The following is a 23,386-nucleotide window of genomic DNA, read 5'->3' as shown; positions in this document are numbered from 1 at the left end:
AAAAAAGAAAAGTAATGCTTCTTGTTTGGGAGCTCTAAAACAGTTATTTCTAACTTTCTTAGAAATAGCTATACCTTACAGTCATATAAAATAACTAGTAACAGAAAAGAATAATTAAGATAGAAGAATATATGAGTTCATAAAATATGTAAACCTTAAATCTTAGAAAAGTTTGATCATATAACTTTCCTCTCTGATAAAATTCTACTAGCTTATTTTCATTTTTCAGTACCCCTTTTATTATACTGCTTCCTTTGCCTATGTATCTTCTGAATGGAAAAATAGAGTATTGATAGCACTATGTATAAAACATGGACTCAAACACGACACATTTAGTTTCCACAAAAATATATTTAATAAGCTTATTGTATAAAATCAAACATTTAAGATTTCCAACATTTTATCAACAATGCAAATTCGCCGTTATCTAACTGGGAGTGCTTTGTATTCTGGAAGATTACCTAAACTAAAAGTGTATTTACATATTTACAAGACATGTAAATATAACTAAAGAGCTACTTCAACTAATGTTGAAGTTCACAGAATTCTAGAGATTTATAGGCTAGAAATGCCAAAGATTTGTCTGCAATCAAATGTACTATACCAATTATGAACAATGTCTTAATAACCATAAAACCAAAAGGAAAAAAATTGGGATGGAAATACTGGGTTTTACAATTCTGGGACAAACTCCTATACGATAAAAGATATGTAAAATCAATTTATTGGCAAGATGTCTTAATGAATCCCTGATTGTCATTTTTGGCAGCTCAACCCAGTTTGTTAGGACGGCAGCATGCTATGCTGTCATGAACCCTCTACTGTCTCAATAGAGCCATGATCGTACATGCTGTAAGAGCTCTGGCTGAATGTAAGGGTGTAAGGTTAGCAACTTTGAGTGCTGTGCCTTATGCCTAAATTTATTCTTGAAAGATTACAGGCCTTTCACCCTTTCATACCATAAAATACTTTCTCAACACATTTTAAAGGGTTCTTTACATTTTGGGGGAGAAGGGAACCCCATAAATTATATATAAAAAATTATCACAAATAAGGTCCCAAATCTTATTTTATGTTTTGAACTATACACAATAGTAAAAATTTAAACCATCTGATTCCAGACAATGTTCCACACTAAAGCAGTAAACATCTTTTCTTAAATACTGCATAGGTTATCTCTCATTCTGTTTTTTAAAGAAAGGTACTGCTATTGTAAGAGTTTACCAAGTGATCATTTCCTATTTTAATATCTGGTTATTAAATAGGAAATTGCTGCATTTGTCTCCACTGAGAATATTCAAAGCAGTTCCTAACATGCAGCATCTAAAAGTGTTTGCCATGATGGCTCTTAAAATGATACTCATTTTTTTTTGCTCAATAAGAGTATTTTTGATAACAAAATACATGTAAAATTAGAATTTTATTATTTCCAAAAAGTAAGCTGCCTTTATTAACCAAAGAACTTGTTTGCGGCCTTTTTCTGTGAAAATATTTTTAAGCCCTTATAAAACTTAAATTTTATTTTTAAAAATTAAAAATTCTTGCCATGTTGCTGGGCATACCACTGTTGCCTCTGCTTGCGGTTTTCCAACTCTGTGAGAAGAGCCTGTCTGTATGCTTCATACATTTTGACAATCTGTTCCAGTTCTTTCATGAAAAGCAACTTCAGCATTCCCTGGTATGTATCCAGGTCAGCTAGCTGGAAGAGTTCCCACTTCAGAATGTGGTCATATCTGTTTTAAAACACAATCATACGAATGTTCAGAACACACATATAAATATGTATTTATAGCAATAAATTGGTCTATTTTTATAAATATCAAGTTATAATTAAAAATGATTGAGTTATTAAGTGCTGTTTAAATATATTATTTTTTAGGGAAAGGAGAAAACTGCTAATATTACTTTCAATTTAAGTTAAAAAAATACCCATTTCTTTTAAGCATCAATTATTCTAATATTAACTCTAGACAACAATAAAAAAAGATTTCAAACCACTGTGGTTCTATAATTTCGGAAGATACATTGTATGCTATTCATAAGTACATCCAAAGTTAACTGTCAGGAACTTAATACTTTAGACCGCATCATACCTGCAAACAATACATAAAAATGGGCAAGGTCATTTGTGTTATTAGTGTTGATAGAGCTTTTTGAGGAATGCTGTTCCCTACAGCAAACAAGGAACTAAACAGGAAGAGGAATGAAGAGGAACCATCATTCATGGGTTGAGCTTTTCTGAGGCTGGGTATACAGTATTAAAAAAAAAGCAGAAAGGAAAGAATAAGCTCTTTTCAAAATGAGAAAAAGTGGAGTGTAGAAGACTCCACAATGTGGGAAAAGACCCATATAAAATCATAGATGTATCTGAGAAGGCCTTCTTCAATGGTAGAGAGATCACATACTGAGTATGCCACAAACTACTAAAGCAGTAATTTACTCTTTGAACTGAAAGACACCTGAAGACAGCACTCTAATCCAATTTTCTCATTTTGCAGCTGAAAAAACTAAGGCTATGTATCTGTTGCAAAATTGTTTAGTAACTAAAAGATCAAAAAGGCAGAGAACTATGGACCAAGATGCTTCAAAGTAATAGTTTTGAATGTTACTATCTACTAAGACTAGACATAGTACCTGAACTAGAGCAAGGTATACATCTATATGATATTGAAGTTATTCTTCTCAAATCCTATTGCAGAGAAGACATAGTTAGAAGCTTTGATTATAAATTCTAGTAAATTTATTTTTAATGATTATTTATCTTAACCAAAGGTCCTTTGTTTGATAATTCATTTATCGTCTTATTCCAAAAGGCTCACTTGTCTAATATAAATTTTAAAAGGTTTTTAAGAAAAGGAAACAGTAAACAAATACTGAGCAGCCAGTATGGGCCACATACTCTGCTTGGCACACTGATGTACATTTCTGTATAATTTCGGTATATGTACCAGAAATATCAGGAGCACAATACGCAAAACTATAAGGTAAACCTATTTTGTTGGATCTCAATTTTACTCATTTAATTACTGAATGAGTGCTGCAAATATACTAATAGCTATACTTGATAGCTTTATATTCTCTTCAGTGGGAAACTGCAACCACTTGCCAACATAAATTGGGGAAATACTGCAAGAAATATACTCAATTAGACTCCACAAAGAAACAGCTGTAAGGTATATTCTAGAACCTCATGTTAAGCCATTCATGTAGCTTAAGATTTTACTTATTGCTTGAAACAAAATCATAATTCCTAACAAAAATATCTTAATCTTCCAGAGTCTAAATTCCACAGCTAAGGAGCATTTCAGCGATGTCTACTGACTCAAGATGCTTAAATTTATGCCAGGGGGTAAACTAGAAGAATGTTAAAGCTCATTTATCACCTGTGTACACTCTAGTAAAGAAAAACAGAAGAATAAATTGGCAAATATCACACTAGTTTTTAAAACAAATCTTCTGTATAAGCATTCAAGTTTTTTAAAAAAGGAAGAGAAAAAGCTACAGATAATTTTCTCACTTCCCAATCACAGCATTTAGCATCAAGAACAGAATGATGATAGAAGCAACAAAACCAGAATAATTAGAAAAAATCCTTTGGGAAGAAAAAGCACTATAAGAAAGACCACAGATGAGAAGTATGCAATGCACCAATTCCCATTCCAAATTCTTGCCCCTGCTGTTTCTATACAGTTACTTCTCTTTTGCCTATAATACATTCCAATATGCCTGCTTTTCTTTAAAAAAAAAAAAAAATAATTTCCATTCTTCCCTTAACTAGCCAAATAATCTGCTTCTCCAAGTTTAACTTTTAGCTACTATGCTCTAAATATACAGGTAAAGCATTCAGAAAATAAGCTGTAAACCACTCCAGTAGCCTATGCTTATAGCATCTCTTCTGCTGTTTTTCCTAGGGCAGTATTCTATTCAAACACTACTTACAAATAACCCACCTATGCCAACAGCAACTCTGTAATGCTACCAAAAAATGTGTTCATACCCCAGTGGATGCTGTCTTAGAAGCCAAAAGTGCTGCTTTTCTCAGCTCCAGTCCCCTATACCTGCCCCCTATAAAAGTATGCCCACTCTTTCTTGCCACCTACATGCAGAGCTAGGTCAAGGACACTGCAGATCACCAAGCCACAGGAATAAAATAGAATCCACACCACAGTGCTCTGGGGCTCTGGGGGACTGGCAAACTCATAACCATCTTTAACCCTTTTCCCATTTAGAAAAAAAAATGCAGCGCATTGCCAGCATCAATTTTACATAAACACACGCTCTTCGAGGCTGAAGCAAATGAGACAAGTTTTCAGTGTGAAAATAAAAATAAAAACTATTCTTGGAGTTATTTCTAAACAGAACTTGTCTCCAATCCTAATGTAACAGAAATGTATACATAAATCGGATTCATTAAATGAATCTTCAGCTAACAACTATTCAAGAACGAAGTAACGATGTGAACATCATGCATAGGAATGCTACATTTTCTAGGATTTGACATTTTCAGCGAGGTCGAGAATTACTGCTTTGTAAATGGGAATACCACTACTAAAAACAATGCTATAAATAGAACGATGTCATTTGTTTCCGAGGATTATCGATATACTAGAGTGAGTATAAAAGTGAGATATTTTGTGGCATACTCTGGGAATAAGGTTAGGACTATAATCCGTGAGTTATAGTGAGGTAAAATGCTGCAGCCACAAGTACCGCCGGCCTGTATTATTGAGGGAAATGGGTTAAAAACTATTGCATGTATTTTCCTCTCAGGTGCAGCTTGTCTTGCTCTCGTTATAATAAGAAACCATTACTAAGGGCTTATACATGGCAGCGACAGCGCCATATGCTTTAAAATGCATGATCACTTTTAAGTCTCATCACACCAAGAAAGGCAGGTAAGATTATTATCTCCATGTTTCAAGAGAGGAAAAACACAATGTCTAAATTCAGTAACTTGCACAAAGTTATTCAGTAGGTAGGTGACAGAGCCAAAGATCACACTCTGTTTCCTTCCTGAACGGTCTTAACCACTATTCTATACTTCCATCCCCAATAATAACAATAATCATGTACTAAGCTCTGTCAATATGCAAAGCACTGTGATAAATACTTTAGATGCATTATTTTATTGAATTCTTAATAACCTTAAGAGTAGGTATTATTATAACCCCCAATTTACAGAAGACAAAACTAAGTTAAACAACCTGCCCAGGGTTACACAGCTAAAAAGTATCAGTAAATATAGGTCATCTTATCCCAGAACTTGCAGATAATACCTGTACAATTTCCTCAACACCGTTCTGTCCTGCCTTGTTTCATCCTGAACCTAGGTCCTCACTTTTATCACAAGGCGTTGTATCATTGATTTACAACTCATTCTCCCCCTATGAGAATGTAAGCTTCTTATTGTATCCCTAATATAGTTACATGTCTGCACACGAAGTAAAGATTCAATAAATGTTTACAGAATATATTTCTAATCAATGATTTTCAAACTTTAAAAGCTATGATTTCCTTTCTTCAAATAAAGTATTATTTAGAAAAATATATATATTTTTTAGAAACCCAATATTATTAAGAGAAAAACATGGTGCTGGATGGATGAAGCAGCCCAGAGACTCCATTCAGTTTTCCACTCAACACTCAACTAAAATTTGTACTGTAAATTCACTTACTTCACAGGAGCTCGAGCATAAACCTGAAGCCAGTCAGGAATTTCTGCAGTATGATACGGATTTGCAGGTACCAGAAGGGACTGATTTCTCTCAGCTTGCTGTGGCTGGTATGTGACAGGAGGAGGTTGATCATACCGAGGTACACTAAGAAGAAAGAACCAACATTCATTAGGATAAAGGCCCTAAATCTAAACAAGAAATTATAAAGAACAAATAATATTTAAGCATTTTCCAACCTTAATTCCTTCTACCACCTAAAAAACCATAAAGGTCTAGCTTCTATTTTTTAAATCATACTGTAGGGGAATTAAAATCTACTTTCTCTTGGAAATTAGTAGGTCACTAGTGATGAATATAAACTTAAGCTAAATCTTTACATATTTTTAAGAGATTTCTTCTGGCTGGTATTTATTCTTTTCAAGGATGACTTCAAAGGAGGCTATAAAAAAGTTGGAGCTAAGTTGTAACCTTTATACAGAGGCTTAAAACTAGAACCACAAATTCTAGTATTTACTAGCAATTACTTGTAAATTTATGTTGGAAAGATTGAGTTTCTCTCAAAATGACAATGGATATTTTCTTCCTCCTTAAGGCTGAAAAGGGGGTTTAGAATATGTAATACAGTAGGAATGATTGTGCTTGAAATATCCACATTAATTTTAATTGTAGTATTTCCTTTTTGTTTTTACCGCCTTAAGAGAGTATATGTGATTAGAAGTGATCAGAACCTATTTTAAACCAGACTTAAAAAAAAACAAAAAACCATGCTCTAATTAACTCTAATAGCGTGTATCTGTTGGGGCGTGGGGGAGGGAGAGAATAGCAAAGCAGGAAAGGGCCGTTATATGGGAAAATGGTAAGGAGAGCACTGAACCACCTGAAGGCTAAAGACTGAATTCTAGGAGGCCAAAATGGTCTATTCCAGTCTTGGAAGCAAAACAGGAAGGGCCTGCCTTCCACATTAAGATTTCTGTGTGTATCATAAAAGGTCATTGCAATACTAAACTGGAATTAAAATAAGTATTAGACTGTGGTTAATGATTTAAAAATCAAAGTGCAAATGGCATTGAATTTTATCTTCAATTCTTCTTTCATAATAAGTAGGTGCAAAGTAAAATATTCCTTGATAGCACAATTAGGGGTAGGGAGAAACTGAGGTTTTGAAGATTATGCCTGGGGGGTTTTAACCTCAGTTTGGCCACTTAGAAATTGTATGAATGTAGGCAAAACTGCTTTACTTCTCTAAGCCTCAGCCACCTTATTTGTAAAATGGAATAAATTCATACCAAAGATGACTGTTCTCAGGATTAAATGAGCTAATATAAATCAAGAGTTCTGTATATGGATCAACATAATACAGAAAATCAAAACAGATATTAATACTACCTAACTATATGAATTTAAAGAAGGTGTTTATTTTCTCGTTTAATGTCTACAGATTTGCTGAGAAAACAAATTATGAAAATGCTTTGTAAACTATAAAAATTCTGTAATAATGTAGGGTTAATGATGATGAACAGAAAAGTAAGCTCAACATACTCTCAAATCTGGTTGTCTAGACTACAAAGTCTTCTGCCACCTCTGTAGACACATTTTACCCCCATCATTCATTCATTCGAAAAACATCTGCTATGTTCTCACTATGTGCCCAACTCTGTGTTGGGTGCTGGGGACCCAGCAGTAATAAGTGAGACTCATTCTTGTTCTGGAGTGGGGATCATGACTTGATGGGGAGGGGAATTCTGAATTATCTTCATGTCACAGTCCTGAAAATGGAGGCCAAGGAGGCATTGGCTTGCCTGAGATGGTACAGAATAGGTGAAGGGGCCAGAGCCCACCATAGGCAGAGCAGTTGGTTTGGTTCTTTTGCAGGGATGACAACCTCAATTTTTCAATAAACACTGTCACTAAATGGAATCACTGGAAAAAAACTGCTTTTCAAAGTTGAATTAATCCAAATATATAAAATGATTAAAACAACACAATAGGTGAGATTATAATGTATTTTTATAATGATTTTAATGATTAAAAATGCCAATGTCTACTATAACCAAAGATTTGTATTATGTTAGATGATAATAAAGATCAATTAACATGCTGATAATATTCTATCCATTTTTAATCTTATGGTTCAGTTCTTGAAACCTCAAATGTAGTTAGCTGTAAACATTTGCAACTTCATTACTAAACTACTAGATTTTTTATGAACTTTGAAATCCAGTGTTTATTTCACATTTACAGCGCATCTCAATTTGGATTAATCACATTTCAAGTGCTCAATAGCCACATGTGACAATTAGCTACAGTATCCAGGGGGCTAGAAGTCTGGCCGTAAGTGAGATCTATTGATAAGCCCAGCATCAATCAAAGTAACTCAAAGGATCACTAGCTACGTTTATTAAACAGATCTGGGATGTTTTGTGCAGTTCCAATTTTTACTTTCTTGCCTGGCAACAGTAAGAAATAGAACATAAAATGTCTGAAATTGAATAAAAACACCAAGATGTTACAATTCGAAAGTATATTTTGACATTTTAGGAGGTAGGTCTATGTTACTTATAGGAATTTAAATGTAAAGAGACAGGTGTTTTATTTATTTCAATATTTAGGTATCTATAACGGAAACATCCTGGCACATTAAAGCAAAAACTGATCATAAGAATACTACTCTGTTTTTGAGGTTGTTTAAAGAGAGATTTTTTTTTTAAATTATAAAGTGATCCATTACTAAATATAAGTCCAGAGAAAAGTATCATAAATTTTGAAAAATACAGCTCTCAAATATCAAACTTCAGGATGCCTTTCTCTCTGATGAAAATATGAGCTCAAAATCTAACATCGGACAATCTCAAAACAAAAAGTTGAAAAAAAGTCTATACCTAGGAGCACAGGGATGCCGATATTGAGCCTTCTTATTTGTGTGGTCTACATAATAGGTTCCAAATTCTGATGACTCAACTCGTTCCCATCCTGGAGGAAGTCCTTCTCGCTCAAGAGGATGGCTCCAATGAGTTGTATTTGTGTTGTGATCTATATAATATTTTCTCCCTCTCATTGTCCAGTCCACAGACCAGCCAGGAGGAAGGGGTAAATCTTCAGAACCATGGCTGGTTAAATTTCCTAAAGATGTAGCAGCAACTCTTCCAATACCTGAGGAGAAAAAGAGAAACAGAACAATTATTCAAAACTAAAATAATGCTATTTGAGAAACAGTTATAAAATTAACTATCCTGATCATATTCTTGTTAAAATTCATGATTTTATCATTATAAATAAAATGTCATAAAACTAGCTAGTATTACTATTGTTTAATTACAAAAAGAGGGAAAAAGTAGTCTCTCTCTTTAAAATTAGGGTTTTTGGTTGAGGCCTCCATCATCAGGCCATACATTTAACTACCAGTAAAGCTACTTAAGTAGGTATACTGCTAAAAGAAAAGTGAGGAAAAGAAAATTTCACCTCATTCAAGATTTAAGATTTGACATTTCTTCTAAAACAGCAAAAATGAATTTGTAAAACTATTCCCAGTTTACAATTTCTTAAAAATAGGCTGGCTGTATCCTAGTACTACTAAGTACATTTATCAAGGTGGCAGGGTATAAGGTTAACATACAAAAATTCAGTATCTATATACTAACAACAATTGAAAACATTTAACTACTTATACTACTTTTAATCGTTCCAAAATAATCAAACATTTACAAATAAGTCTAACAAAATACGTGCAAGATCTGTATGCTGAAAACTATAAAACATCGATGAAAAAAAATGAAAGATGCCCTACTATGTTTATGGATTGGAAGATTCAAAATAGTTAAGATGTCAATTCTTCCTGAAATGATTTTTAGGTTTAAGGTAATTCCAATCAAATGCCATCAAAGTTTTATGTAGATATAGACAAGCAGATTCTATAATGTACATGAAAAGGCAAAAGAACCAGAAAAGCCAAAACAAATTAAATAAGAACAAAGTTGGAGGACTCATGCTACGTGATTTTAAGACTTACTATAAAGATATAAAATCAAGACAGTGTCGTATTGTCAAAAGGACAAACAGATCAATAGAATAGAGAATTCAGAAATACACCTACACACATATGGCTAACTGATTTTTTGACAACGGTGAAAAAGCAACTCAATGGAGAAAAGACAGTTTTATCAACAAACGATACTGGAACAACTGGACATCCATATGTAAAAAAATTACTCACAACTTATACTTCCCACCTTATATAAAAATGAACTCAAGCTGGATCATGTATCACATGTAAAACATAAAACTATAAAATTTTTAAAAGAAAAAGTAAGTCTACGGCCATGCCACCCTGAATGCGCCCAATCTCGTCTGATCTTGGAAGCTAAGCAGAGTCAGGGCTGGTTAGTACTTGGATGGGAGACCACCCAGGAATACCAGGTGCTGTAGGCTTTAAAAAAAAAAAAGGAAAGAAAGAAGAAGATAAATTCTTGTGACCTTTTGTTAGGCAAACAGTTCTTAACCAAGATACTGAAAGTGTAGCCCATAAAAGTATTGACAAACAACTTCATATGAATTAAAAACATTTGTTCTGTGAAAGACAATGTTAAGAGAAAGAAAATCAAGCTATAGACTGGGAGAAAATATTTGCAAATCACATGATAGATAAAGGACTTTAGAATACATAAAGAACTCTCAAAATTCAACATTAAGAAAACTGAATTTTTTAAAAAATGGGCGCAAGATTTAAATAGGCACTTCACCAAAAAAGATACATAGATAGTAAATGAGCACATTAAAAAATGCTCAATATCATATTAACGATCAGGAAAACGCAAATTAAAACTAAATGAAATGATAGTACATATCTATGCAAATGGCCAAAAAAAGAAAAAACAACCCTAAGAATATAAGTTTTGGTGAGGATTTGGAGCAACTGGAACTCTCATACGCTGCTGGTGGGAATGCAAAATGTTACAACCACTCTGGAAAACAGTTCAGCAGTGTCTTATAAAGTCAAACATACGCTTTCCATATGATGCAGCAATTCTATTCCCAAGTATTAAACCTAGAGAAATGAAAATTCTTCTTCACACAAAAACCTGCATGTGCATGTTTATAGTGGCTGTATTCATAACTGCCCAAAAGTGGAAACACGTCATCTTGAAGAGAATAAACTAGTGTATAACCATATAATAGAATCTACCCAGTAATAAAAAGGAACTGATTATTGATACATGCAACAACATGGATGAATCTCAAAGGCATTATATTATGCTGAGTAAAAGGAGCTAGTCTCAAATGGCTATGAATTGTTTAAGTTCATTAATACAAAATTACTGCAAAGGCAAAACTACTTGGACAGAAAATTGTAGTTGGCAGGAATTAGAGTTGAGGATAGGGGTTGACTACAAAGAAACAGTAAGGAGGGCATTTGGTGGATGATGGAAACGTTCTATAAACTAATTGTGCTGGCATGACATACATCTATACATACATTTAAATTCACAGAACTCTATCTTTTAAAAAAAGTTGTTTACCATACGTTATTTGGGGGGGAAGGGGAAACGTTGGCTGTGTATTTTTAGTCCCCAAACTCATAGCTTAAAACAAGATTTAGTTACAAGTCTATAGTTTAATGATAAGCTGAGCTCAGTATGAGCTTTTCCTTGTTGCTTTAACAAGAGATAACTGATATGAAGCCCTATGATGAGCAGCTCTCCATTTCTCTCTGAACTAAGCTGCTACTTTTCTATCCCTACAGTCTACTCCATTCCAACTATGCGGGCCTCCTTGCAAACATGGCAGGCACTGGTTATTCATTCTCCCTAGAACATTCTTCTTTCAGATATCTGCTTGGCTCACTCCTCCACCCTTTTCAAGTCTCTTCTCAATCATTTCAAGGAAACTTCTTTCTCTTACTACAAACTGCTATCTACATCTCCCCAGATTCCACTTACACTATTCTACTTTTTCTGGCGTCATTTAACCTTCAAATTTACTATATTATATTTTTTGCTTATCATCTTTCTTATTCCACAAGAATGGAAGGCGCACGCAAAACAGCAATCTTTGTTTTGCTCACAAAGATCTGTAGCAGTGTCTGTACAACAAAGCACACAGTTAAGTGTTCAGTAAATAAGCTACATTATGAAGGCAGTGTGCTATTAGTGGAGGAAAGATGCATAGATCAGTGAAACTGCACAGAGAACGTAGAAATAGACTCATACAAATGCTTAACTAATGTGAGACAAAAGTGCAAAAGTAACTCAATGGTGGAAATGGCCTTTTCAACAAAGGGTGCTGGTACAACTGGACATCCATAGGCAAAAAAATAAATAAATAAACCTTGACCTAAACTTCACACCTTATGTAAGAATTGACTCAAATGGATTACACATAAATACAAAACATAAAACTACAAAACTGATTAAAAAGATATACAGGAGAAAATCTTTGGGATCTAAGACTAGGCCAAGAGTGCTTAGACTTGATACTAAAAGCACAATCCAGTCTACAGCCATGCCACCCTTCTGATCCCGTCTGATCTCAGAAGCTAAGCAGAGTCGGGCCTGGTTAGTACTTGGATGGGAGACCACCTAGGAAGACCAGGTGCGGTAAGTGTAAAAAATAAAATAAAGTAAATAAATAAATAGTAAGAAAGTAAGTAAAAAATAAGGGATTGTAAGCTAACAAGGTCCTTGCAATCTGTGAGGTCAACCAAGGGTTGCCTCGCCTAAAACAAAACAAAACAAAACAAACACAATCCAAAAAAAGGAAAAATTTATAAAATGCATCTTAGCAAAGTTAAACATTTTTGCTCTTAAAGTCCATGTGAAGATAATGAAAAGACAAGCTACAGACTGGGAGAAAATATGTGCAAACCACATATCCAACAAAGGACTAGTATCTAGAATTTATAAAAAACATTCGAAACTAAACAATGAATGAAAACACAATTCAATTAGAAAATGGGTAAAAGACAGACATATCACCAAATAGAATATATAAATGACAAATAAGTTTATAAAAAGAAGTCTGACATCATTAGGTACCAGGAAAAATCAAATGAAAACAATGAACTATCACTACACATGTTAACAGAATGGCTAAAATAACAGTGATAATACCAAATGCTAGTGATGATGTAAAGAAGCCTCATCACTCATACACTGCTGTTAGGAAAGTAAAATGATACAATCACTCTGAAAAACAATGAGTGGTTTCCTATAAAACTAAACACGCGATTACCATACAACCCAACAAGTACACTCTTAGGCACTTATCCCAGAGAAATAAAAACATATGTTCACATGAAAAAATATACACAAATGTTCACAGCAGCTTTATTTACAATAGCCCCAAACTGGAAACAGCTTAGACCTTCAACCAATGAATGGGTTAAACATGGTAAATACATACCATGGAATATTATTCAGCAATAGAAAAAAGAGGAACTACTTATAAAACAACTTGTATGAATCTCTGGGGAATTCTGCTGAGTGAAATAAGCCAATCTATTTCACAAGGTTACATACTGTATGATTCCACCTAAAAAATATTTTTGAAATGACAAAATTTTAGAAATGGAGAAAAGATTAGTGGTTGCTTGCCAAGGTTGGGAAGGGAAGTGGATGTGGTTGTAAAAGGGCAACAGAAAGGATTCTTGTGGTGCTAGAACTGTTCAGTGTCTTAACTGTCATGGTATAGACATAACTTCATGTGATAAAGTATAAAACAATACACACACACATAAATGAGTCCGAGTAAAACGGAAATCTGAATGTGATGGGTGGCTTTTATCAATGTTAATACAGTTTTGCAAAATGTTACCAATGGAGGGAACTGAGGAAAGTGTATAGGGGATCTCTGCATTATTTCTTACAACTGCATTTGAATTTACAATTATCTCAATAAAAATTTCAAATAAAAAATGGAGAGTAGTATAATTCCTAGGTCTAATATACATGTAAGAATTGTAAAAAGTAGCTGAGAACAGCAAAGAATGGAGTGAAAATAAGAACAGAGCACTGTGAAAAACTAGCTAGCCCCAAACACTACCCTGGTAATTTATTTTTCCTTCCTCAACCCTCTACTCTCCAGAAACCACAGGAGCCAATTTCAAATAACTATCACAGGAAAACCCAATTTACTCAATAATGTGTAATAAAACAGCATAACACTAATTCTATAAAAAAAATTAAAGAAGCAAAAGGTATAGAATTTATCAAAGAAAACATGCAGAAAAATGTTGCCCCAAAGCAGAGAAAAGAAACGCAACTAAATATTCTGCCATAAATTGAGAGAAAAAAGAATGAAGCAATCGACTCTCTGAAGGACCACAAAAAGCAAGCAACCAAAAGACGAGATGATAAGACAATAGAGATAATAAAAATGAAGACAAAAACTGGAAAGACAAAAATGCAGTCCTCAAAACTGTCAAGGTCATGAAAAACAAGAAAAGACTAAGAAATTGTCATAAACCAAAGAACACTAAGGAGACATAACTAAAATCAATGTGGTACTCTGGATTGCATCCTGGAACAGAACATGGACATTAATGAAAAAACTGATGAAATCCAAATAAAGTTAGAGTTTAGTTTTTGAAAAATCCCTGAGTTCATAAAGATAATAAAACATAAACTCACTGGTTACCTTAGGTGGTGGCTGGGGTATCAATTCATTATTCTGAAACAAAAGTAAACAAAAGGAAAGATCTAGCATTTATTCTCTTATATGAACAGCAACCAAGTAACTGATAAAGAAAAGTTCTTCATTACAGAATTCCAACTAATAAAAAAGAAATGACAGTATTAGAGTATCATCATTTGCAACACCTAATGAAATACTGGGTCTAGCTAATGATCATTAATGGCTGCCAAATCAATAAGTAAAAGGCTGAAAGAGAACTTCATGATGGAGGAACGAGGCTGACGTCTAATCCCATGATCAATTTAAACATCACAAGAGAAATCAGTCATTATATGTCTCTGGAACTGATGCAATATAATGTTCACAACACCACCTATAAAGTATTCTGATAAAAAGGAAAATGCAAAAAAGAAAACAAAATCACTCTTGCTCAAGTACCCTTTGGGAAGAAAGAGATACATTTCTAAAACAGATGAACACTAACAATTATGTGTCTACTCCGTCCCTGGCCCTTTCCATATGCACTATGTCATAGTCAAAACAGCTTTTATGAGGTAACAGAATCACTACCAATATACGGATGAGGAGACCAAGGTTCAAGTAAGTCATTTTACCAAAGGCCACACAGATGGTATAAGGTTGAATAACAATATTACTAACCATGTAATCTTAGCAACAAAAGAGCATCTGTAATTCTTCAAAGAAAAATATGACTGCTACTAATTAAGAAAAAGCAAGCTACCAATTTTAAACTCAATCAGTGGAAAATTAGAACTTGTTTCTGAGTCAAAATAACTTCCATTTGCAGGAACTAAATGCACACCTTCCATTTATATAAAATAAAGTAAAATATTCATAAGCTAAACACATAATTTCCCAAAGACACGGCAAAAACTATTATTTTGTCTACCAAGCTTTCACTAGATATGCCTCCAAAGAACTTAATCTCATATAACCAGGCAGATATCTGTGAGATCTGCCCTTACAGACAAAGCTCAAAAATTCTAGTTTCCTAATTTTGTAGTGGCTACAGAGACCAAAATGGAATCTGGACCTCTAATAAAGGTCTACAAAGGTAATACTAAACAATTATAGCCCATGTTATAATCGAGATATTGATTGACAGGTCTAACTATTGAAGCAAGCCAACTGCCTCCTTGGCAACATAATTACAAATAAAGTTGTATCCCTAAAGATTATTAACTCAAAGATTATTAACCCATCCTCAAAAGATGATTAAATATTTATGCATATCCTGGAATAAATGAACTTTTTTTAACTCCACTTTTTTTTTTAAACCTGACACTTTCCATTTTAAGTTTTATAACGACGTCTGTCTTTAAAAATGAGTTTTCAAAGTATGTTGCTTAAAACTGTATAAAACTAAGTTACTTAAGTGCAGAACAAAGGAATTCAATCTGCCTTTAGTATTCTAACTAAAGACTTCCTGTTAACAGCAGGATTCCCTTCCTCTGGCACATACAGTTAAGTGCCTGGTTGATAAGTAGGCCAAAATATTAAAGGTCAAATTTCACGGTTAAAGGTAGAACTTGCTAGACCCTAAAACCCTTTGAGATATAATACAATTTGTCTTTGTGCTTCTGCCAAATACAATAAGATGAAGTTAACCCCTGAGATAGGTGTTTCTGGAAAGTCTAAAGAATAATAGGCAGGAATTACTAACTTCATTAACTCATTACAAAACCATTTCCTTCCATACCTTTTTTACGCTTATTACATTAGTAACAGCAATCAAAATTTAAAGCTCGTGAAAATAAATCTGTCTATAGTACATCCTTACCCTCCCACATACTTATTTTTTCCTTTCAATTCATTCAACATCCTTGAACTCTCTCTAGCATAAACCTTAAAAATATAATAAGTCCCAAATCTTTTCAAAATGAATTCAAGAAGCTTCTTGCTATTGTCTCACATTCAGATTTTTTCCCTCTGGAAAAGACAATTGTTAGGCTTTTCTGTTTGGTTAATAATTGGTTATTAATTCTTCTCTGCAACCTAAGAGACTCCTTCAAAGCAGGTTTTTCCTAAAAGGTCAAATATTAAATCTTATTGCCCCAATATAAATCAATGTTAAGTAAAATTTCTCAAGTATGTATAACCTCTGTAATAAAAGTAAATCTTTTAAAAATGGCATTCTTTAATTTGAAAAAAGTGTCCAATTAACTTATATTTATTTCTAAATAGTGATTGCTTTAAAGTCTGCATTAGACTTATAAAAACTGTCAGATTGCTCCTAAGAGATCAGGAGAAATTTAGTTCTTGAAGTATTTTCTCAATGATATTTTGCAAATCAGAAATTTAAAATAGGATTTCAACATATTATTAATTCTTCATACTTATATTCAGGCAGAAAAGTGTTAATGAGCTATCAGTGATGTTTGTGATATAAACATACATGGGAAAAGTGAGCGCAAAGAACAATCTGTATTAATCGTGAACAGATTGTTATGTTGTTATAAGCTATTCCTGCTACTCTTCAGCTACCAAAACCCTCTTAAGACTTCAGACTTGATATCTCTGGATTCATCCACTTAATCAACCATTTATTTTTGGAGCTCCTCCTATCTAGCCAGGTGCTGTGCTAATCCTATATGACTCCTCCTTTCCTCATCCTTCAAACCCCATTAGGCCAAGTCTCATCAATGCAGATGTGTACCACTTCTCCCCTTTTCCAATGTCCCCAACCTAGGTCATGACGGTCCTCATTAAAATATAAAATATTAACCATCGAACATGAACCAAATGAAAGATTAGAGTCACAGAAACTACACATAAATATCGTATTATATTAAGAAACTAATTCAAGTAAAATGCAGGGATATGAAACTTCACAGATTTCAATTACAATAATATTAAAAAAAGAATGGAAAAAAGATGAAGGAAATAACTAAAATATTAAGAATCTCTGCTATGATGGGTACTTGTCTGCATTTTGAAAATTTCCTATAATAAGCAGATACTACGCTAAAAGAATATAAATGCGCTAAACTTAATATTTTGGTTGGAAAACAATTTCTGAGGTTTAAAACAAGATATTAGAAATAGCCAAAGTAAACACTGATGTATATAATTATCTAATCCTTTAACCTAGAAGTTTTTTAAAAATTAAAGACACTCACCCATGCTCATTACAGTTATTTCTATGCCTAGAAAACCTTTCCTCTACAATGTCCCAATGAGACTCCAACGTCAACTTTCACAAAATAAGCTGCTCTTACCATCTATTTAACGCTATTCCTCAATTTTAAAAACTTTAGTGATTTACTCTCCCAAACCCATAATTCTCATTTTTCCTTCAAAAATGTCATAGATTTTCCCTTTCCTTTCCAATAAAACCAGTACCTGCAGTCCTCTTTTCTCTGGGAATATACCCTGAGTACAACTAGTAAACTAATCTCTAAACAGTGCTTTCATAAAATGACTTGTCTTTTTGAAATCTACAATGGTTTTACTTAATTCAAATTTCAATCCTACAGCTTGTTGCTGGACCACAAATCTCCATTCCACTTTACATCTTATTTCTTCAAACTAGGCAGAACTATACAGTTCCTTGGATTTACAACATGTCTACTCTGTTTTCAATGGGCTATTCCCAATCTTCCACCTAAAATGCCCTTCTCTGTCCCGTTAAAGTCCAAGCTCAAAGCACAGTGAAGTCCTACCTCGTCCACAAATCATTCTCTAAGTATTCCAGCTTACCCTATCTCTCTTCTGATTCCCTATTAAACTTACAGTTAATATCACAAAGTATACAAACTATTCTGTGATTATTTTGTATACATTGGTTTTGTTCCCCCAAATAAGGTACCAGAAAGGAGTACCAAGAATGTGAGGGAAAATGCTAGCCATATGATTCACACTAAATGTTTTCTACACTCAAAATACTCATGCTCCAACTGGTTTTGTCATCTTATTTGAAATTTTGAGAGCTAAAATGTAAATGTCTCATGTATTTTTTTATTTTAATCTGCCAAAATTTAAAGCCTATAATTTACAGGAAAAAATAATCTAATGAAAAAGTTTAATTTTCAGCTTGCTTCAGTGTATCTGGTGTATTCTGGTACTTCAGGAATAGAGCAGAACTGTACTGCTCCTCTCTCTTCTGCAACTTGTACAAGAATCTCCAAGTCAGCAAATATGGAAAACAGATTTTAAAAAATTATATGGCTAATGTTTTTGCCCATTCCAAAATAGAATAAAAAGACATGTTTAACATGCAATTAATCATTTCACAATAAGTCTTTTTGATCAAATTGGGAACTAATTATTGAACTATGATTTGTTAAGAGAAATTGCAGGTTCTAGCTAAGTAATGGTGTAGCTGCCCATAGTATCACCTACCATGCCCAATTCTTTCTTATATGCCTTGCCTTTCCTAGGTTTAAATCCAGGTTCTCTGAAACCCTAACCTTTCCATTCTACCAAACCTAAACTTAGGTTCAATCCAACCACAGACATTAAATTATCTAGGTTTTCAAGGTTCATAGTATTAACAGTCAAGATAACCTTCAGATAAGTACCAAGTTTTTATAAAATGAGTTAAAATTAATGGACACAAAATTCTTTCACTCAGTGTAGGTTAATGATTATTTGCAAGCTGGCTTAGCAAGCCTGGCAAAATAGAGAAGTATTTCTCTAGGAATATCTGTTGGCTTCCTGAGAAAATCTAGAAAAGATTTTATACTTTTAAATTAAGTATTAAAGAATCTAAACTAATGTAATAGCTCTAATTTTAAGTTACCTGAAGCATGCCTCCCCTGATTCTGTGACATTCTTTGGAAGAGCTCGTGGTTGTATTCATAATATCTATAGTCTTCATGTGTACGATCTCCAAGTGGGCGCCTTCTCTGACCATCAAAATAATTATCTGAATAATAATATCGGGAACCAGAGTCTCCATTTTCAACAGCAAAATTAACTTCTGTTAAAAATGACTGAGAAGAGCCATATTCCCTAGGGACATCTGCTAGACTCCTGGCAAGATAAGAAGGTGCAGATAATCTGTTGCTTTCTCTTCTCATTATTTCATGAGGTGTTCTTTGAATTGGAGTTCTAAGGAAACTGTGGTTTCTTGAAACTATTCCATCTCCAGAAGCTGAAAAGGCATTAGGGTTTGACTCTGGAAGACAGATATCAGTTCGTCTTGGAATGGTTGGACCGTGCCGGATGAATGAAGGCATGAGATCTATAATAAAACAAACAATAAAATGACCACTTTAGTAATTAATAAATATGCTTTTTAAAAGTTGTTCACATATCTATCGCTCCAAAATACAAAATTTCAATAGACTTAAGAAAACACAATTAAAACTTTTGATTTAAGATAGTACTTGGGCATTTTAAAGTTGAGGTTGATTAATATTTTCCCATTCAAATGCATTTATAATGTGTACAAACATGTAGAATCAAATGTATTCCACAAATTACCATACATAATATGATGAAACATTAATAAACTTAAATATGAAATATATATTAATAAGATATTCATGATTAAATGTAAAAATAGGAAACAATCTAATAGCTACCAACATAATTTAAGATTATAGTTTTGTTGATTTCACTTCATTTTCAAAATTCCCCCAAATCCTTCTTCAAGCAAACACAATTTCAAAAATAAAAACAACATAATGCTATTCCCAAACATGTAAAGGTAGATTTCCTTAAAAAGATTTTTAAATTATTAACCTGGTCTTCCTACTCCTGGAATTATGGAGCACTAGTACAGTGATCAAAAAAGCTGGAAAGCCAAAAATTTAGCTATGTAAATGAAAAAAATTAAAAGATCTCATTTCACAAAGGCACACAAATGTTGAATTAGTTCAAAAAACACCAAGCCTGTCAACAACGAAAAAAGCAAACAATCCAATTTACAAATGAGCAGAAGACTTGAACAGATATTTCTCCAAAGAGGAAATACAGATGGCCAGTAGACATATGAAAAGATGCTCAAGGTCACTAATCATCAGAAAAATGCAAATTAAAACCACAAGGAGATATCACCTAACATCTGTTAGAATGACTATCATCAGTAAATCAAAGAACAAGTGTTGGTGAGGATTAGGAGAAAAGGGAACCCTCATACACTGTTGGTGGGATTGTAAATTAGTACAGCCACTATGGAAAACAGTTTGGACGTTTCTCAAAAAATTAAAAATGGATATACTGTTTGACCCAGGAATTGTGCTTCTGGGTATTTATCCAAAGAAAACCAAAACAATAATTCATAAAGATCTATGCACCCCTATATTCATGGCAGCACAATTTAAATAGCCAAGATATGGAAGCAATCTAAATGCCCATCAACAGATGATCAGATAAAGAAGTTATGGTTCATATATGCAATGGAATATTACTCAGCCATTAAAAAAAAATGAAATCTTATCATTTGCAACAACGTAGATGGACCTAGAGGTTATTATGCTGAGTGAAATAAGTCAGAGAAAGATAAATATCATATGATTTCACTTATATGTGTAATCTAAGGAACAAAAAGCACAAGCTAATCAAAAACAGACTTACAAATATAGAGGACAATCTGGTGACAGACAGAGGGGTGGGGGTGGGGGACTGGGAGAATGAGGTGAAGAGTTAGAGAAGTATAAATTAGTAGTTGATAGATGGTCATGGGGATGAGGGGCATGGCATAAGGAATGCTGTTAGTATTAATGTATTGGCTAGGTATAGAGCCAGAGGAGAAAAAGAGCAATTAGGCGGATCATTTTATAAACTATATAAATATCTAACCAATGTACTGCATACTTGAAATTAATAGAATTAAAAAAAAATAACCTCCAAGCCTGAAACTATGGCTCCTTTAAGAACAAGTAATTATAATTCGAAACAGAACAGGAGAACAATGCAGTTCAGGATATAGTACTTCGGAATACAGAATTTGAACAGCTTAGACATTCCGGGTTAGAAAGCAGAAATACCCTTAAAAAATGAAAACTGGATTTGGAGACCATTTTCATTAATTAAGTAAACAATATAAGACAACACTCATATTAATAACCTGCAAAAGCAAACTCTAGACAGAAATTAATATTCAAATAAACAAGGCTCAACATTTGAGGAAACTAGAAGAAAATACCATATCAAGTTATTTGCTTAAAAGTAAGGCAAACATATTTCATGATTTCAAGCAATGTTTAATAACTTTATTTGCAGCAAACTGCAAAAATCACAAACTTAGCCAAAAACATAAGAGACTGTGTAACTAAAAAATGAACTGTTAATAAAAGGTTTAAAAATCAAGTTTCAGGTTACTGATGTACTCATCTTATCTATTTTGCTGTTCTATAAGAAAGCACTTCAAATACAAGGATAAATGTGGAAGGCTGATTATGTGGTTATAATGGAAAAACATGCTCTCCACCCCTTTCTGTGTGATCTTGGACAAATACTAGGAATCCCTATGAGCAGCTTTCCCAATTATAACATGAGGTAATGCTTAAGTCACAAGGTTACTACAAGCTTCCAAGAAGGAAACTTACACAAAGAGCCAGCAGGCAGTACGAGTACCAAAATATCAGTTCCTTACCTCACAAATGATCTGAACACACAGCAAGAATTAAAAATTCAAAATATTCAGCTGGAAAACCAGAGTCAAATACTTAAACTCAATAGAAGAAAAGTGCGGGGATGGGGGGTAGAAATACATCTTAATGTAGTGAAAAAATTGTTTTCTGTAATTCCCCCTAAAATATGATAGAAATCATTTTGAGTGCTCTGTCTTTTTGGAATCTTCAAAGATCTTATTTGAAGAAATTCTCATGAATACGCCCAAATACAGATTTGGGGTTCTTTACTCTGAGATCTAAGATTGATGAGGCTTTGGGTAGTGGCTACAATAGCGAAAGTCAGCTTTCATCTCCTCGTGTCTGCATCCAGCAGCAGAGCTAAGGGATTCTATCCAAGAATTCGCACAACTTTGAGCACAGACGAGTGACACACTCAATGTCTGCAAATACAAGGTATACCGCGACGTGCTATAAGAAATAATCACTTTTACTCCTACAGCATCAGGGAATCAGTAGTTTGTTTCCTAAAGAGCCTCTTTATTCCAGTAAAACCAACAACAATGCCATAAAGAGATAGGGAAGTTTGTTATTTTTAGGGGGCCCACAGGGAGAAGGGGGGCTAATATAAGTTTCTTTCTCTTAATCGCTTTTCAATATCAAACAAGAGTTCAGACATAATGAAATTTTAAAAAAAGAAAAAAATTATTTCAGAGACCAATAGGAATGAAAAGGCGCGGGGAGCGGCGGCCGCCCGAGACAGGTATGGGTGCGCCCCGCCCGACACTTACTCCGCAGCAGAGGCGAAGTCTCCTTCTTCACGTACTTGCCCTGCACCTCGGCAGGCTTAGACACTTCGTTTTTGGTTTTCTTTCGGGACAACATCCTGGTCGACGAGGCCCCAGGCCGCGCCAAGCAGCCTCCCTAGGGCTCCGCGCCGGGCGCCGGCAGTCCCCGCCGCCACCTCCGCCGGCGCCGCCGCCTCCTTTCCTCCCGAGCCGCCGCCGCCGCCTCCTTCCCTCCAGAGCCGCCGCTGCCGCCTCTCCGCAGCCCGGGGTCGCCCGCAGGGACTGCTGCATGTTCGGGGCGCTAAGCGCGCCGACCGCCGCTCCGTCGCTTGTCAGTTCCTTCCCGGAAGTCTTCCCAGTCCGCGACGCTGCCCGAGGACTCCGTGAGGAGAGGCCGGGGACGCCGGGCCAGGGCCATGGTACGCCGCGGGCCGCCTAGTAACCGCTACCGCTACCGCCGCAGCCCCCGCCGCCGCCTACGTCCCGTAAACTTTCGCCGCGGCCGCTGGGAATTCTGGGAAACTCGACGCCTCGCGAGCGCCGCCGCCGCCCCTCCCCCACCCCGGCTCCGGGGCGCGGCTCCGGCTCCGGGACGCGGCGCTGGGCTCCCGGCTAACTGTCTGTCCCGAGGAGCAGCGGACCCTTCGCGCTTCCTCGGCGAGAGGCAAGTTCCGAGGACGGGGAACCGCAAGGATAAAGCCGGCCAGACTGAGCTCGGGAGTCGTCCTGAGCTCACTCAGTGGGGTCCCTTCTTCCC

At 34.9% G+C, this 23,386-nt stretch overlaps 1 protein-coding gene and 2 pseudogenes across 1 annotated transcript; 2 read left to right on the top strand and 1 right to left on the bottom strand.

Annotated features, from left to right (window-relative positions):
• Window positions 1-331: 331 nt before the first annotated feature.
• Window positions 332-23,111, bottom strand: SAV1 (salvador family WW domain containing protein 1). Its single transcript, XM_006920200.3, has 5 exons — window positions 22,633-23,111; window positions 19,063-19,506; window positions 8,555-8,825; window positions 5,676-5,819; window positions 332-1,733 (listed from the first exon to the last, which is right to left on the bottom strand). Exons 1-5 carry the CDS (start codon window positions 22,724-22,726, stop codon window positions 1,532-1,534), a joined length of 1,155 nt encoding a protein of 384 aa, XP_006920262.1. The 5' UTR covers window positions 22,727-23,111; the 3' UTR covers window positions 332-1,531.
• Window positions 9,982-10,100, top strand: LOC112469631 (annotated as a pseudogene).
• On the top strand, window positions 12,161-12,272 carry LOC112469862 (annotated as a pseudogene).
• Window positions 23,112-23,386: the final 275 nt, after the last annotated feature.

Source organism: Pteropus alecto, unplaced genomic scaffold (genome assembly GCF_000325575.1).
Source record: "Pteropus alecto unplaced genomic scaffold, ASM32557v1 scaffold86, whole genome shotgun sequence".
NCBI lineage: Eukaryota > Metazoa > Chordata > Mammalia > Chiroptera > Pteropodidae > Pteropus > Pteropus alecto.
This window is presented reverse-complemented; position numbering and strand designations above follow the sequence as displayed.